At 38.8% G+C, this 15891-nt stretch overlaps 1 protein-coding gene across 6 annotated transcripts in view; it reads right to left on the reverse strand.

Annotated features, from left to right (window-relative positions):
- Vcan (versican) overlaps positions 1–15891 on the reverse strand; it is an 87719-nt gene that overhangs the window by 57811 nt on the left and 14017 nt on the right. For all 6 annotated transcript variants that reach the window (NM_001134475.1, NM_019389.2, NM_001134474.1 and 3 more), the window contains exons 3-5: positions 12170–12544; positions 8653–8827; positions 8448–8575 (exon numbers count right to left, since the gene is read on the reverse strand). In NM_001134475.1, the coding sequence (NP_001127947.1) occupies positions 8448–8575; positions 8653–8827; positions 12170–12544 (678 nt within the window). The remainder of the gene's footprint in view (positions 1–8447; positions 8576–8652; positions 8828–12169; positions 12545–15891) is intronic.

The following is a 15891-nucleotide window of genomic DNA, read 5'->3' on the forward strand; positions in this document are numbered from 1 at the left end:
TGTGTCCCTGGCACAGGACTGCCATGACAGGGTTGTGGCCACAGTTACAAGGCAGCACAAGGCTGAGTGTTGGAGAGTTGATGTCAACTCTCGCTGAAGAGCTTAAGTTCCCAGGCCTCTAAAGGGAGACTACCTCCTTGCTCAGTTTCTCCTACTTGCTCTATCCAGAAAGGAAGACATGTGTTCTAAGACCTTATGTGTCTCATAAGGTCACCAGGAATGTTAGCAGGAGTTCTAGCCAAGATCGATAGACTGCTAGGCCTGCTAATTAATTAACAAGCAAATTCTGAATGCTTACTATGCTCATTACTAGATCCAGTTAGTAGAGACGCGTATTCATTTTAGTTAACGTAAAACATCAAAATTCTGGAGAATTAAGTTTGTTAAGCTGGCGTTGTATTTGGGCAACAAGAATAACAATTTGACAGAATAAATTTCATTCAAATTAAATGATGCTTTTAAGATTGAGCATGAATGGCTAAAATCAGAGGAGAGATTACAGATCACCTACACACATATAACTGGAAGAGGAAGGAGTACAGATGAAATGGAGAAGAAGCTAAAAAGGTATCAGGCCAGTATTACAGAAACAGGGCTCCTGTTCCATGCTTCAGAGGTGATCTCTAATGCTGTGATATATCAGACAACAGAGACACAGAATTCTCACAGTGTTGATCTACTGTAGACCCAAGCCAGGTAGATCAAGCCAACTGCTTAAAACAGATGGTACCATTAGTCTAAGTATATGATAGTTTTATGAGAAAAAAGAAAATTATTCATAGGAAAAATGGCCAAAATACACATATCAGCTTTCCTTACTTAAATTCAAAATCTGTACTGGGGAAAGCAAACCAAATCCCCATTAAGAACTGCTAGACAAAAAAGAATGAAAATTACTTCTACCAAGGGTTAAGAGGGGCAGACGGAGGAAGGGAACTAGGTGAGAGAGGATAAAGGAGAGGGGCAGGGGGGAAAGGGAAACATGATCAGGTATTGGGAGTGAAGCCCTGAAGGCCAGCAGAATGAATGGACCCTCTAGAACATACCAGAGACCTCAGGACCCAAAGGGAGGGACCTTAGATGAAATGCCCTACACTGGGGAGAGGGAACTTGTAGAATCCATCTCCAGTAGAAAGATAGGGCATCAAGTGGAAGGATGGGGTTACCATCCCACAGTAAGTAAATAAATAAATAAATAAATAAATAAATAAAATAAAAACCTCTGACCCAGAATTGTTCCTGACTAAAAGAACTGCAGGGACAAATGTGGAGACGAGAGTGAGGAAAAGGAGATCCAGTGATTGGCCTAAATTGCAATCCATCCCCAGGGGAGGCTCCAAGGCCTGACACTATTACTGATGCTATGGTGTGCTTATAGACAGGAGCCTAGCATGCCTGCTCTCAAGAGGCCCAACAAGCAGCTGAGAGAGTCAGATGCTGATACTTACATCCAACCAATGGAGAAAAGTCAGGGACCCTTGTGGTTGAATTAGGGAAAGTCTGGAAGAAGCTGAGGAGGGAGGTGACCCTATAGGAAGACCAGCAGTCTCAACAAACCAGTACCTGTGAGATTTCTGAGCCATCAACCAGGCAGCATATACTAGCTGATTCAAGGCCCCAACACATACACTGGCCTCAATGAGTGAAGACGCACCTAACCCTTGAGAGATTTGAGGCCACAGGGAATAGAAAGGAATGTGGGGTGTGTGGGGTCATCCTCTTGGATATAGGGGACGAGAAATGGAATGAAGAACTGTTGGAGGGCAGGACAGGAAGGGAGTAATGACTAGACTATAATCTCAAAATCCCCAAATGCACACAAACAAATAAACAACAACAACAACAAAAAACCACCTTCCCTCTCCCTGTTCTTACAATGTGAACAGCTACCCTATAAGGTTTATAAGCACCAAGGTCACTGCCAGTTACACAGTGTGCATTCAGTGACACATGTTCAATAGATGGCATCTCTAGTTCTTGTCTTAAAAAAGCATTTTGTTTTTGTTTCTGGTTTTTTTTTCATGTCCTCAAGCAACACACTAAGTAAAATTACTCTGTTGGCACCAGGAACAGTCACTGCATGTATCTATAGACGTGGCACAATGCAACATGGAAAAGACTAGAAGGAGATGTCATCTTGAACAGCCTCACTGACCTCAGCATCACACCTGGCTCAGGCCTGAAATGGATGCATGTGGAGAGAGGAGGACATGCCTGTATCTCTCCCTCAAAGGTAGAATGTACGTGTTTGGTATTCTAGGTGACATTGCTCTGGGCATTCTTAGCTGCTAACACTCTGTTCTGAAGCAAAACTACTATTTCTTCTGATGAACAAGAGTGATCTGCCAGCCAGAGTGAGGCAAAGATTCTTACTCATTACAAACTAGAACTTTCTTAGTGATAGGCCTTAACATCATCATAAATATTAAGGAGAATTGCTTTAGTTTGACCAGTAGCTACTGCAAGCCTCCCTTGAAAGTAGACCACGCCTGCTTTCTCCATGCTTCTGAGTGTCTGATGAAAAAGATACTTCTTGGCAGCCTGAGAAGTGACACATGGGGAAACACATTAAAGCATGAAAGATGATCCATGGTGTCCAAACACTAAAGCTTCCTCCCAGGAGACCCACAGCAGAACTGTGAAAAAGCCAAAGTTCAGAGCAAGCCTGGGACACTCAAGCTGATTACGGCTCTCAGTGGTCAAAGCTGAGGCATTCTGGCTTTCCTGAAACAGGGAATTTGCAGGGTGGGTGGCATCAGATATTGTTTCCTTTGTTCACATGTGCTCATTGTCCTGAACTACGGGCTGTGAATATCAGTTCAGAAAACTAGCAAAATCCACACTCTTGTTTTTAGTTTCATCATGATATATATATATATATATATATATATATATATATATATATATATATATATATATATATATATATATATCATATACATGCATGTAATGTAATGTGTACATGTATACCATATATACAAATATGTGTATATACCTATATATTCTTGTTATTTAGGTGAAATTACATGTGAGCAGGTTATCAATAACTAAAATGAATAATTTGAAAGTAACCAGAGATGAGTATTTAAGTACCACATGAGTCAAAACCAGTTGCCAAATATACCAGATCAAAAAGTGTTAACAGCAATTAAACATAATCATTAGCTTCAAAGAACTAACATAAAATTTTCAAAGGATTTCCCCTTTTACTCTTTCTCTGTCACATTTTGACTAAAATACATGTATACACACAAATGTACAATTCCAAGTTAAAAATTAGTATTCATTATCCTCTGAGTCATATATCAATTTCTAATCATGTCTAATATAACCTCTCACATACACTGATTTCTAACTCCTTAAAGGGCCACTATTTATAAATGCTACCACCATGTGTCAGTTCCCTAAGACTGGGTCTTACAACCTATAAAAAAGTCAGTCTTTGTAAACAATGACAGGAAGGTTCTGTACTGTCAGAGCAGCATTCCTAGTGCTCAGACCAGGGCCAGCATTAGGCTGCCAGTGTTTCTCTTTTGGGAGTAGAACCACTAGAAAGATACATATGTGCTTTCTAAATTTTTCACTTGTACTAAGCTGCAGTTGATTTTTACATATATATATATATATATATATATGAATGAAATTGTATCAATGATTATATTGTAAAATTGTGAAATCGTCAAATCAATTGATTTCTGCACATTTTAAGCAGATAATTAGAAAAAGAAAAAATTTTTAAAAATCTACATTCACATCAAAAATACAATATTAAGAATAAGCTAAAGAAAAGAGCTGTAAATTCTATGCTCTGAAAACTAAAAGAATTCTTGTATGAAATAAAATATTAAAAAAAAAATCCTGAAAAACATCCTGTATGTTCATGGACCATTAGACTTACAATTGTTATAATGGCAATATACCCCACTTGATCTGGAGATTTAGTAAAAATCTCTACTGTATCGTAACTCCCTTATAGAAACTGGAAAGCTGATTCTAAAATTAATTTAGGAACTCAAGAGACTCGTAATAGCTCTTAGAAGGACTCACATGTTCCAATTTCAAACTTTACTACAATGCTATAGCAAAAATGGCAATATTGTATTGTAAGGCAATTATTTAGGAATACATCTATAATAACCTCAGCTTGGAGGTAGAGATAAGAAGATAGGGAGTTCCGGGCCAGCCTTGGCTATATAGAACTTTTGTGACCACCCTTTGGTATATGAAAATCTGTCTCAAAACTCACAACAGAAAAAAAAAAAAAGACAATATACCAGTGCAATCAATGTGATAGAATTTAGAGTGCAAAACTAAATATATGTCTGAGTGACTTACTTTCAAGAGGGTGGAAAACCCATTAAGTGGGGGGAAAAAGAATAGGCCATGTGAGAAATGCTGCTGGGGTAACAGAATGATGATTGTGAACCTATATGAGATGTGTGTGTGTGTGTGTGTGTGTGTGTGTGTGTGCACGCGCGTGCACGTGTGTGCATGTATGTATTAATCAGAGTAAAGGCAAGAGAAACAAAAGTCATGAAATAGTTCTGGCCATAATGGAGCACACCTTTATTCTCAGCATTTGGAATGGGCATAAGCAGGTGTATCTATGTGAGCTTCAAGATAGTCAGGCCTGTTACACAAAGAAACTGTGTCTCAAAAAACTAGGGAGTAGGGGGGAGTTATGAAATTCCCTGAATGGAAAGATTTTATGACTGGCTCTCTGGCAATATTTTCTTAGTGTTAACAGCAAAAGAAAAGCAATAGATAAACTAGATTTGGTTGATGAAATAGATTAGTTAACATTTAAAACTTCTTTTTTGTTGTTGGTTTTTTTGTTAGTTTTTTGGTTATTTGTTTGTTTGTTTGTTTCGAGACAGGGTTTCTCTGTATAGCCCTGGCTGTCCTGGAACTCACTTTGTAGACCAGGCTGGCCTAGAACTCAGAAATCCACCTGCCTCTGCCTCCGTGTGCTGGGATCAAAGGCGTGTGCCAAGTTCAAATGATCCTATTAGGAGTTTGAATGACACCTCAAAGACTAGGGAAAAAACTTTCAAGTAATATATAAATCAATGGTCAAAAATTTAAAGAGATAGAAAAAAAAGATAAAGTTTAAAGAAAATCTATATAATTTCTTTCATGCAGTTCTTGGTTTTTATTATATGTGTTCATGCCTACAACAATCCTTTGATGTTTGTCAAAATAAAAATAATAAAAACAGAAACTTATGGCCTTTCCTCAACTGAGAGCTTAAAGCATTTTCTCAGAAATAAGACTGGACATGGTATTTGAAGAAAAGAAATCAAAAAAGTAAATACAAACTATATGACACTAACTCTAAATAAAGAAAAACTTTCTGTCAAGAAATTCCAGTGTGAGCCAGAAAAGCCAACCAAGAAATTCTGGAAATAGGTTTGTTGAATACTAGCAACAGAGAATGTTGGAAAGATGGGCTGGGCGTGGGGTTCTCTGGAGGAGCAGAGCACCATCTCAGAGAACAAGGTCCCTAAGAGCCAGAACGTGACCTGGCTCATGTAAAGGCGGGGCTACATAGAAAACAGAGGCCAAGAGCAAATAGGACACAGGTCTCCACAGTTAGAGGGGAAGAAACTCTAAGCCAATCAGACAAATCAACCACAAAAGAAGCTTATCTGACCTCATCAGTCATACTCCTATTCATCTACACAGAAAATAAAATGTCTTTAAAAAGACAACTATTTTCTGATGGCTACTTGCTACCATATCTAAAAAATAATCTAGTTCTATTTAGAATGGATTGATTGTTTTTTAAGTTTGGGGTATTTTTAGCTGAAATATTTACATTATGCTCGTCACAGCTTGCTCCCACCAATCTCATCTGGGAATTATTATTATTATTATTATTATTATTATTATTATTATTGCCATAACAGCAGCCAAGCACACAAACCTTCTAATGCACTGCCAGTCCTAGCAGAGAAATACATTACAGAGCACCTTGACAGAGACTTAAACCTCCAAATGGTAGGACTGTGGCTGTGTGGCTGTGTGTCTGTGTGTCCATGACTCTGGAGCAGTAGAGGCCAGAATGTTTCTGAGTGCTGTCTGTGATTTGGACTGACAGTGGCTAGCACCATTTCCCCAAACAAATTAGGAGAGATAATGTAAACCTATGTATTTGCAACAGCAGTATCTTTTAATCATTCAATAATGTCCCAGCATGCAGTTAATCACATTCAAAATGATCCGGTCTTCATGTTGCCCTGGTTCTAGTAGCAACTCCTGTCCCTCAAAGGGCCATGACTCAAGCTGACTTGAGCACTGCACTCTTACCCGCTCAGCTCAAGTCTAAGAACTCTCTAGGGATGAAACGTTTTAGTTTCCAAACTTTTTCAACACTTAACAATCTCCCTTGCTGGAAAACATCACCTCCCATAGAACCTAATACACAGAGGGATGGTTCAAAATGTTTGTCTCCTCAGACTGCAGTGTGAATAAAGACCCTCACTCTCATTCCCATAAGCTACGCAAAAGCTGTGATTTACCAATCACTGTGTGCCATACAATGTAGTAAATGCTGCACACATCTTCTCCTTTGATTTCCATACCATCCTTCAAAAGTAAATTCTCTAATTGTTCTAAATTTCCTAACAGAAATAACTATTTACAGCTTGAGGATACAAATAAAACTACCCAACAAACAACCATAAAATTTTAATGCTGGAAGGGACAAGATCGTCTATCCTTATTTTACATATAAAACAATGCATACCAAGTCAAAATTACATGAATGAGTCAATTTAATAATGTATACATCTATTTATGTGGGCTTATAAGATACTTGTCATAATAAATGAAAACCCATTTCAAAAGTCATAGAAACACCCATTCTGTTTGGAAAACTGACCAAGAAGAAGTCCTTTGAGAATTCCAAGTGCTTGTAAAAAAAAAAAAAAAAAAAACCACCAAGAAAACAAGACAATAGTCTTGGGACCTCAGTTTCTTCAAAAACATGAAATTGTTCTTGGAATGTGTTTTTGTGCTCCTCCCAGGTATAGCAGAGAGGAGTCAGTTACCTTCAGATTTTTCATTACAACTGACTACTCTTATTCGTTCATGTGCCTCTGCAGAAAAAAACATGGAGTTTTTTGTTGTTTTGTTTTGTTTCTGCATGAGGCTTGGTCTGTCACATGTAGCTTGCCATTGTGGTTGTATACTTTATTCATGTGACTCTTCTTAACCCTCAGAGTATAAGTTGTCTGATGCTCTGAATTAAGTTGGCTATTGCATTAGACTTTAATCCATCTCAGTGAGAGGCTCCATTCTCCCAGGCCCCACTGCCTCTAGAGTAATAAGTATCTACACTTCTCCCTTTAATAGTAAAGTTACCTGTAACCTTTTAGATACTCTCAGTTTGAACTCAAATACTCTTTATTCTGGCAGAGAGATAGCACAACAAAAATTAGTTAGGCCATAACATCTTAGAGAGAAAAGACTTTATGTAAACTGATTTGGGGTTGGTGAGCTGGCTCAGTGATTTAGAACACCGGCTGCTCTTCCAGTTCAATCCCCAGCAACCACACGGTGACTCACACTCCTCTATCATGGGATCTGATGCCCTCTTCTGGCATGCAGGTGTACATCCAACAGAGCTCTCATACATTAATAAACAAAATAATAAAAAAGCATAAATAAACTGGCTTTAAAGTCTCTGAAGAGCAGACTAACGACATCAGTAGGTGTTTTTGTCATTTTGATTGTGTAGATTGGCTGGATGAATGACTGTTCTGAAAAAAAAATCCTTGCAACAAAGGAGGCCTTAGATACCACCTCATTTGCCAGTTCATCCTGCTTTTTCTTGGTTGGGGGAAGGGGTGTTTATCTGCACTTGGATTCATAATGTTTGCCACCACAGGGTTTCTACCTGGCTCTCACTAGAATAGGTGCCACCCTTGCAGTTTTCTATTCTGAATGTTCTAAAAGGGCAGTACAACTGTGAAGAACCTGCCATTGACTGAGATATTTCTATCCTGCATAACCACTTACATGCCCCTCCTTCTCCTTCCACTGTAATTTTGGCTTATTTTACCACAAGATCATGCAGTCATGGAAAGAAAATGCTGCTGTGTGGAGTGTAAATAATAATCCCAGGGACCTGTTCTATGAGCTGGCTTATAGCTTTCTTTCCGTTTTTAAAATTCAAATGAAGCTATAGAACAGTGGTTCTCAACACACGGCTCACGATCCCCCATGGGAGTCTAACAGATCCTTGCACAGTGGTCACCTAAGATGATCATAAAACACAGATATTTACATTACAATTCTTACCAGTAACAAAAGTACAGTTATGAGGAAGCAACTTTAATTAATAATTTTATGGATGGGATTCACCACAACACGAGGGACTATCTTAAAGAGTCAAAGTATGAGGAAGGCTGAGAACCATCGCTATAAAAGGTCCAAAGTCTTACCATCCAGATGATCCACATAACAATACACATCATAGGTTTCCTGGGGAGAGCGGAATCCATAGGTCCGAACCCCTTCCTTCCCCATCATGTCTCCGTAACAGCCCTCTCGGGGAGCCCGTATGGGATATCTGGGGAAGCAGAAGACTGGTAAGTGGCACCCTCACTGGCAGATTAAGACTTAAAAGCTTTTGGCTGCAGGCCTCACCTGACAGTTTGATCAGACAGCCATCCTGCATCACACTGCTCAAATCCATCCTCATAGGCGGCAAACAGCTGCTCTGGGCTTGCTATGACCGCCCCGATATCCAAACAAGCCTGTTGAGCAGCGGCAAAGTTCAGAGTGTACCTGCTGGTGGCTGCCCTGTAGTGAAACACAACACCTGCAAAGACAGCAAACCACAGACTGTTTCAATGCTCGAATCCCCCCGCTACACTGTGCAAAATTTCAGAATGAAATACTATACCAATTAACACAATTATCATAGTTACTTTTTCTTATTATGTGAAACTCTTGTTGAGAGATGGGACCTCAAAATGCCATCTATCTAGGTGCCCTGTTGCTCAGGCTGTGTTCTGGAAACAGGAAACATATGGCATTTACTTTCCCAGAAAGCGTGATAGGTAGAGAAAACCACCAGGCTCTCTGTGTGAGAATGCCTACTGCATCTTCATTTTGCTCCCTACTCACAAACTAGTCAGACTCTCTGAGCCTTAATCTTTTCTTACCTAGATCTGATATCTATTTGATTGATCTGTATGCTAAGTAGATTGTTATGCACTATCCAAATATGCACCACATCCAGTGTCTGACTAGTCTAACTTTGTATGTCTGCTATGACTGACACAAATATACAACTTTTCATCTCAAAAGAGACCTGAAATAACATCCTCCACACTTTTCCAGGGAGAAGCAAGGCATATTTGCCTCAAGTGTTACTTGGCTGTATTCTAGGTATTGTAAAATAGTAGTTATAAACTACGCTTTAGGTCTCAAGAGATTTCAAAGACCTGAAGAAAGATCAACTAAGGGGTGGAACTGCTGATCCTGTCTGGGGACTTGAGCACACTATTTCCATTTTTAACTGGAGTAAATATCATAATTCATGAAAAGCAACCCAACTGATATGCCAGAAAAGTCACCTCAGAATACAGATTGGGGCAAGGGGATTTGATAACTAAAACTCTATCGAGTACTCAAGTACTCAAGACCACTTTTTGTTGTGTAACTCTCCTTCTGATTGAGTCATTTCCTGGGACTGACAGATCTGTCTTCTGCAGTAAGACTAGCTATCACTCTCACTCATGCTATTCGTCATATGGTGTCTCTCTCAAGACAAGTGTATGACACCAAGAGAGCGGTGAGGGAGTTAGAACAGCCATGCTGCCGATGAGATCCGTTATCAGTGCCCACAGAAAGGGAGCTGCACAGTGACCCATCCAAGGACTGACAGGCAGGGAGCCTTCCTTTCCCTCTTTCTGATCTTTCGTGTCTCGAAATGTTACCAAATGCCAATCTCTACCTTCATGTGACCTCCCTAAAACTGTCTGGGAGTATATATGTCTAGTGTGCACTAAATAACTTTTAAGCTCTAAGTAAAAGCCTGAATGGGTTTAAAATGGCTTGTAGTGGCTAAAGTTTCAACTAATCAAGGGAATTATAACTCAGTATTGGTACTGAGAAGGGACAGAGCAGAGGGCCTCCCTGCCTAAGGCTGGGCCATCAATCCATATGTGAGTGTTTTCAGTCGTTGACATAACCTAAGCACATCCTGGGGCCAAGGAGATTAGTGAAGGATAGTCACTATTCCAAGCAGCAAGAGGCAAATCCATTGCTACGTCTTTAAAGATGAATTTTAATAATAATAATAATAATAATGTAAGAAGCCGTTAAACTCTTGGAGAACTTTAGAGAGTAAATGTGGGTGATATACATCTATGCATATTCATGTATTTATGAAGGTACAATCTTAGGATAACTAAAACCAATGGTGATTGTAGCTCAGGGATTTAGTGGTTACATGGACAACAGGAAACAGATGAATTTAATGATAGGGGATGTTTTATCAAAAATTGTTTGTTGCACCTAAAATTTAAACCATTTCCTTTTGGCTAAACAAGAAAGTGTTTTAATAAAACCTCTTTTTATGTATTTCTGAAAGGTAAATATTTTATAGGGAAACTGAGAGTCGGAGGAAAATCTGTTCCATCATGTCTGGGTATTAGGCTTTCCCTTAATAACTTGCCAACACATTCCACCTTCAAGAGCTTCGGCATTATGTCTGTGCCCAATTAAAGCAATTTCTCTTTGCTTTGTCTTCCAACTTAAGCTCAAGTGACACAAAAACCACCATTAAAAGGACGGTAAAGGTAAAATGTGTCGTTACAAAACTTAACGGACAGCCACTAGTGTTAACGTTACATTTTGCTTTACTATGATTTCTTGCTCTGGGCCAACTGAAAACTCAAATATTGATTGACTTTGTAAGACATTGTGATATAAATCATGGTTAGTTTTACAATGTAGCTTTTAGATGGTGTTTTTAAAAATTTAACTCAAATGGATTTTTCTGTTGTTGTTTGGGTATTTTTCTTTTTAACTTTGTTTTTTACATTTATTTTGTGTGTCTGTGTGCCTGCAGAGAGGCACAGGTAAATGCTGGTGGGTACCGTGTGGGTTCCAGGAATCGTACTGAGTTGTAAGGCTTGGCAACATGTATCGTTATGCTGAGCCAATTTACCAGTGCTCATTGATAATCACAGTAAAGAAGCTGAGGCTATAGTTCAGTGATAGGGCATTTATTTGCCTAGCATGCGCACAATCTTGGGTTTGACCTTCAGAACCCCCAAAGATCACATAATGAGAATTAAGACACAGGGGAAAGTTCTAAATCTATATATGTATGTGCACATATATGTCATATTTTGAATGAGAATGTACCCTAGAGGTTCACATTTTTGAGTACTTGGTGCTCAGTTGATGGAAATGTTCGAGAAGGACTTAGGAAACATGACCCTCTTGGAGGTGGTGTGTCATCAGGGGTGGGTTTAGATTTTTAAAAGAACGCACTCTTCCCAGTTAGCTCTCCAGCCAGCTCTAGCTCAGCCTTTACTTCGACAACGCAAAGTAACTACTACTTATACTAATGGTTAGTTCAGTACTGGCTTTTTCTGGCTGGTTGGATCCTCACACCCACTCACCAAACCTAGTTAGTGCTCTTCCTCGGGCACCATGTCTGATGGTTTGTAGCCATATGCTCCTTACCATGATGGTGGTCAAAGACTCTAACCCTTTGTAACTGTGAGCCCCAAGTTAAATGTTTTGTTTGCTAACTTACCTTGGTCATTATGTTTTGTTATGACAATGGGAAGGTAACTAAGACACCATCTACACAACATCAAAATTAAAATGTAGAATAGCGTTAATAGTATTCAAATGCAATCACTGGCTGGTCTAAGCACTAAAGTAATGATTTTAAAAACCATGTACCATGTCTTGAGGTTTTCATTATTTCCAGCATATTGTGTTTTATTGCACTCCATCAATCAAAGAAGCTGATTCACAAAAAGTTACCTGTCCTGAAAGACTAAATTTGTTTTCAGTGAAAAACAAAGCCTCTCGTGTTTTCCACATGTTCACATATCAAGATCAAGGGATATCCTCCAGTACTGGTCCGCACTTCTCTGGTACCATGCTGCCTTTCTTACAGATCTGAATGCCTTACCATCCACAGCCAGTGACATGGTGTCCTGAGTGTCTTCAATCCCATACATGACATCACATCGGTAGACGCCTGCATCACTAGCCCGGAGTTTGACCATGGTGAGGGAAGCATCACCTACATCATCGGGATGTGTAGGCACGGACACTCGCCCCTTGTAGTCCTGACCAATCTTGATATTTCCGTTCTGGGCCACCAAGACAGTCGTCTCCTTTATATCTTTTCCATTTTTGTCCACTTCCATCTTAGACCATTTGATTCTGAGAAATTCACTCGTGTTGTAATTGGGTGGTAAGGTAGGTAAGGTTGAAAAATGACAAGGTAGGACCACTTTTCCAGACAGAGAGCCTTTAACAGGTGGGCTGGTTTCCATTTTGGCTGGAGGAAAGACAGAATATCAGATTAATATTCCCAAAATGCCGGTCTGAGTCTGCTGAATGTGAGAATGGATTGGAAAGTGTTTCAGAGCTGTCATTACATGCTGAGTGTATGAAAGAACGCTTCATAACAGAGACAAGGATACATGATGTTCATCCTGTACCCTGAATTGCACAGCTCACTTGAAAGCATTTGTCACTTTTAGTATTTAACATAAAAGAAAGAGAAAATAAGGCAGGGAAAAGCATAAATAAATAAATAAATAAATAAATAAATAAATAAAGGCAGAAAGAACTGAGCAGGCTAGAGTCTGAACCATAGTTTGAAAGATTAGACCAAGCTGAGTTGGTGGGTGTTCGTGCCGATAATCCTAGAACTTTGGAGAATCACTCAAGAGGGTTGCTCTAAGTTCCAGTCTAGAATTAATGGATGAAAACTGTCCCTACCCCTGTCCCTACCTCCTTCTGTCCTTCTCTCCTTTCTCCTTCTTTCTCTCTAGGAAAAGCAGTTGAGAGGTAAAAAGTTATATTTACTGACAAGAGGAAAAATTCATTTCGGGTAATTGCCATAAACATTACTTTAGAAAAATATACTCAAAAATTAGCATATGAAGGAGAAGTTCGAATTTTAAAGATTACTGGAGAGGACTAGAGAAAAGAGCAGGGCTCATATTCTAAGAGCCCTCTTCTGGTCCAGCAAGTAAGGCAGGCAAATTCCCAAGGCCAGCCCGAACTTGTTACATCAACAGGTCAGAGATGAAAATCATTAAAGGTAACTACCACATTACCTTAGAGAAAATAAAAATAAAATTGAAAGAAGAATTTCAAACAGTCTTTCATGAAACTGGAGTGGGGGCATGTCTACTGTTTGAAGAGCCCTCTTTGGGCCCTTGTTTCAAGCAAAGGCTTCATTATAATGACAACTCCAGCTGCAATCACTTTGCAGAGAAACACTGCCTTTCATTATCCCCTGGCCGGAAAGCCTGCTTCTGTACACCTAACCCTCCCAACGTACTCATTTCTGTTTAAGCTCTTAAACATTTAATGACAAAGTGTACACTGGTTACAATTTAACACCACTGAATGCAAAAGAAAATATCCTTTCACCCTTCCTGGAACCCATCCCCCTCACCCCAGGCCTCCTACCACTTTCCAGCCTCCACTGGTTAGGCTAAACCAGGGGTATGAGATGCTAGACATTCTTGTTCTTGCACAAGCAATGCACACTTTATGAAATGGTGGCCAAAAGTTAAGAGTTACATCCATATCGAGTGACTCTGTAACTTTTAACTACTGATGTTTTTCTAACACTGTGCTAGTGGCTTAAGACATATAAGTCTCCATGTAAACATGGGTCCACAACAATGTAGCTCATTGAACCATTATCAGTCAGTTGGGTTGTTTTCAAAATTACAAGAAGATATTATTCCCTTTAATTAAAAAAAAAAAAGAAAGAAAAGAATAGAAATTCCACTGCCAATGACAGATGGTGGACCAAAAGTGGGAACAATGTCCCATGTTTGCAATCCTAGGACTAGAGGCATCTGGGTAGGGGACCTCCATTAGCTGAAGATCAGCCTGTTCTACATCAAAAATTCCAGGCTAGCTGGGTCTGCATAGGGAGGCTCTGTCTCCTCCTCCCAAGAATGTGATCAAAACAATATTATGACTAGTGTATTTGTGATAGAAACCCTCATTTATTCCAAAACAAGAATCCATTATGTTTATTCCATTGATCTACATATAGAGGTTATTCATGGGATACTTAACACAATTAAAAATGAAATGAGCTAAAATACTACTTAGATTTTTTTAAGCAATGTAATAACAAGGCAATAATATCATTTTCAGTGCTTAGAAAATAAAGCCTATAGCTTAAAAGTTCGCCCTTTGAAATGAACCTGATTTGTTGGTGAGATGTCTTCTGAGAGGAAGGGGCAAGCCCCCTCCTGGGTGGGGACAGACCTGAGCCAGAGCATGCATCTCATTATATCTAACCTAACCATTTTTAGCATTGGCATTTATTAACTCGCTCTCCTGACCCTAAATTCATTCACATAGGCGGTCTTCATCTTAAATTTTTCCTGCTTTTAGACACCGTCTTTAGTCACTGCCAGAACTCAGACCTTTCAATACCTTCATGATTTCTTTCATGTATCCAAAAAGCCTGCAGGGAACATGTTAAAAATGACCCCTCCTGATTCACATCCCTTTAACTCAGACTCAGCTAAGAACAATCAACATTTCTGCTTTGTTTAATTTATTGATCTATCTATGGGGGGGGGGGGCACGAATTCTAAGACTTATAAATTTTGTGTGTAAAAATCTAATTTACCCTATTTGAAAGTTCCAGGAATTCACACTTTCCCTCCTATAAGAACCACTTAACAAAAATAAAATATAGTAACAATACCACAAATATTGAGGATTTCTTTTAGTAGGAAACAATTTTATAATAGTGTAGGATACATGATCTATTCTTCCTTAATGGCTATTGCTAAATTCTAATTGTTTTCACAGTTATGAATGCATATGGGAAGACATAGGATTTAGGCAAATCTATGAAGTAAAAAAGTAACTGGAACACGGAACATGGCTTAAGCACTCTTGCTCTCCTGAAGGGCATACGGGGACAAAAGGCAATTTCACAAGGGCTTTGTATTGTTCTGGCTATTCATAAACACACAAATCTTAAAAACCTTTGCTCTAACATGAATATAAGCTTACAATGCAATCCACTCTTCAAAATGAGATTAACACAAAGACATAGAGTCAAAGCTTTTGGGCATTAAGACTTCGGTCTTAATTCATTGGGACACAAGAACTAAGTTAACTGCATCTGAATATTTTAAGAATATTTTAGTCATTTGAAGTATAATGTAGATAAAGTATGCACAATTTAAAAAAAAATCTGTTACCTACAGAAACTTGTCTGAGTCTAATAAGAATATATCCTGACAAAAAAATGTTCACTGTTCTCACAGATGAGTTGTGGTCTAAATGAGTACAGTAAGGGAGAAAGCCCCATGTAATGAATGGCCCATTACTACTCACTCTGCATAGACTCTGCACAGTAAGAGTGATGTAAATTCCATCTGTGCAGAGACAGAAAGAGGGCACCAGGAGACTATCAGATTGGGAATGTCGGGATTTATTTTGCTATTTAATTCCTAAACTCATGTACTCTAGTTCATATTATTATAGCAATGTTAAAATAAGTAGATGAGTTATCAAGATGGTTTCTAATACAATAGAAATTGTTGGGTTTTGTTTTTTGTTTGGGTTTTTTTTTGTTTTTGTTTTTTGGTTTTTTGTTTTTGTTTTTGTTTTTGTTTTGTTTTGTTTTGT

The sequence above is a fragment of the Mus musculus genome, chromosome 13 (assembly GCF_000001635.26).
Source record: "Mus musculus strain C57BL/6J chromosome 13, GRCm38.p6 C57BL/6J".
Taxonomy (NCBI): Eukaryota; Metazoa; Chordata; class Mammalia; order Rodentia; family Muridae; genus Mus; species Mus musculus.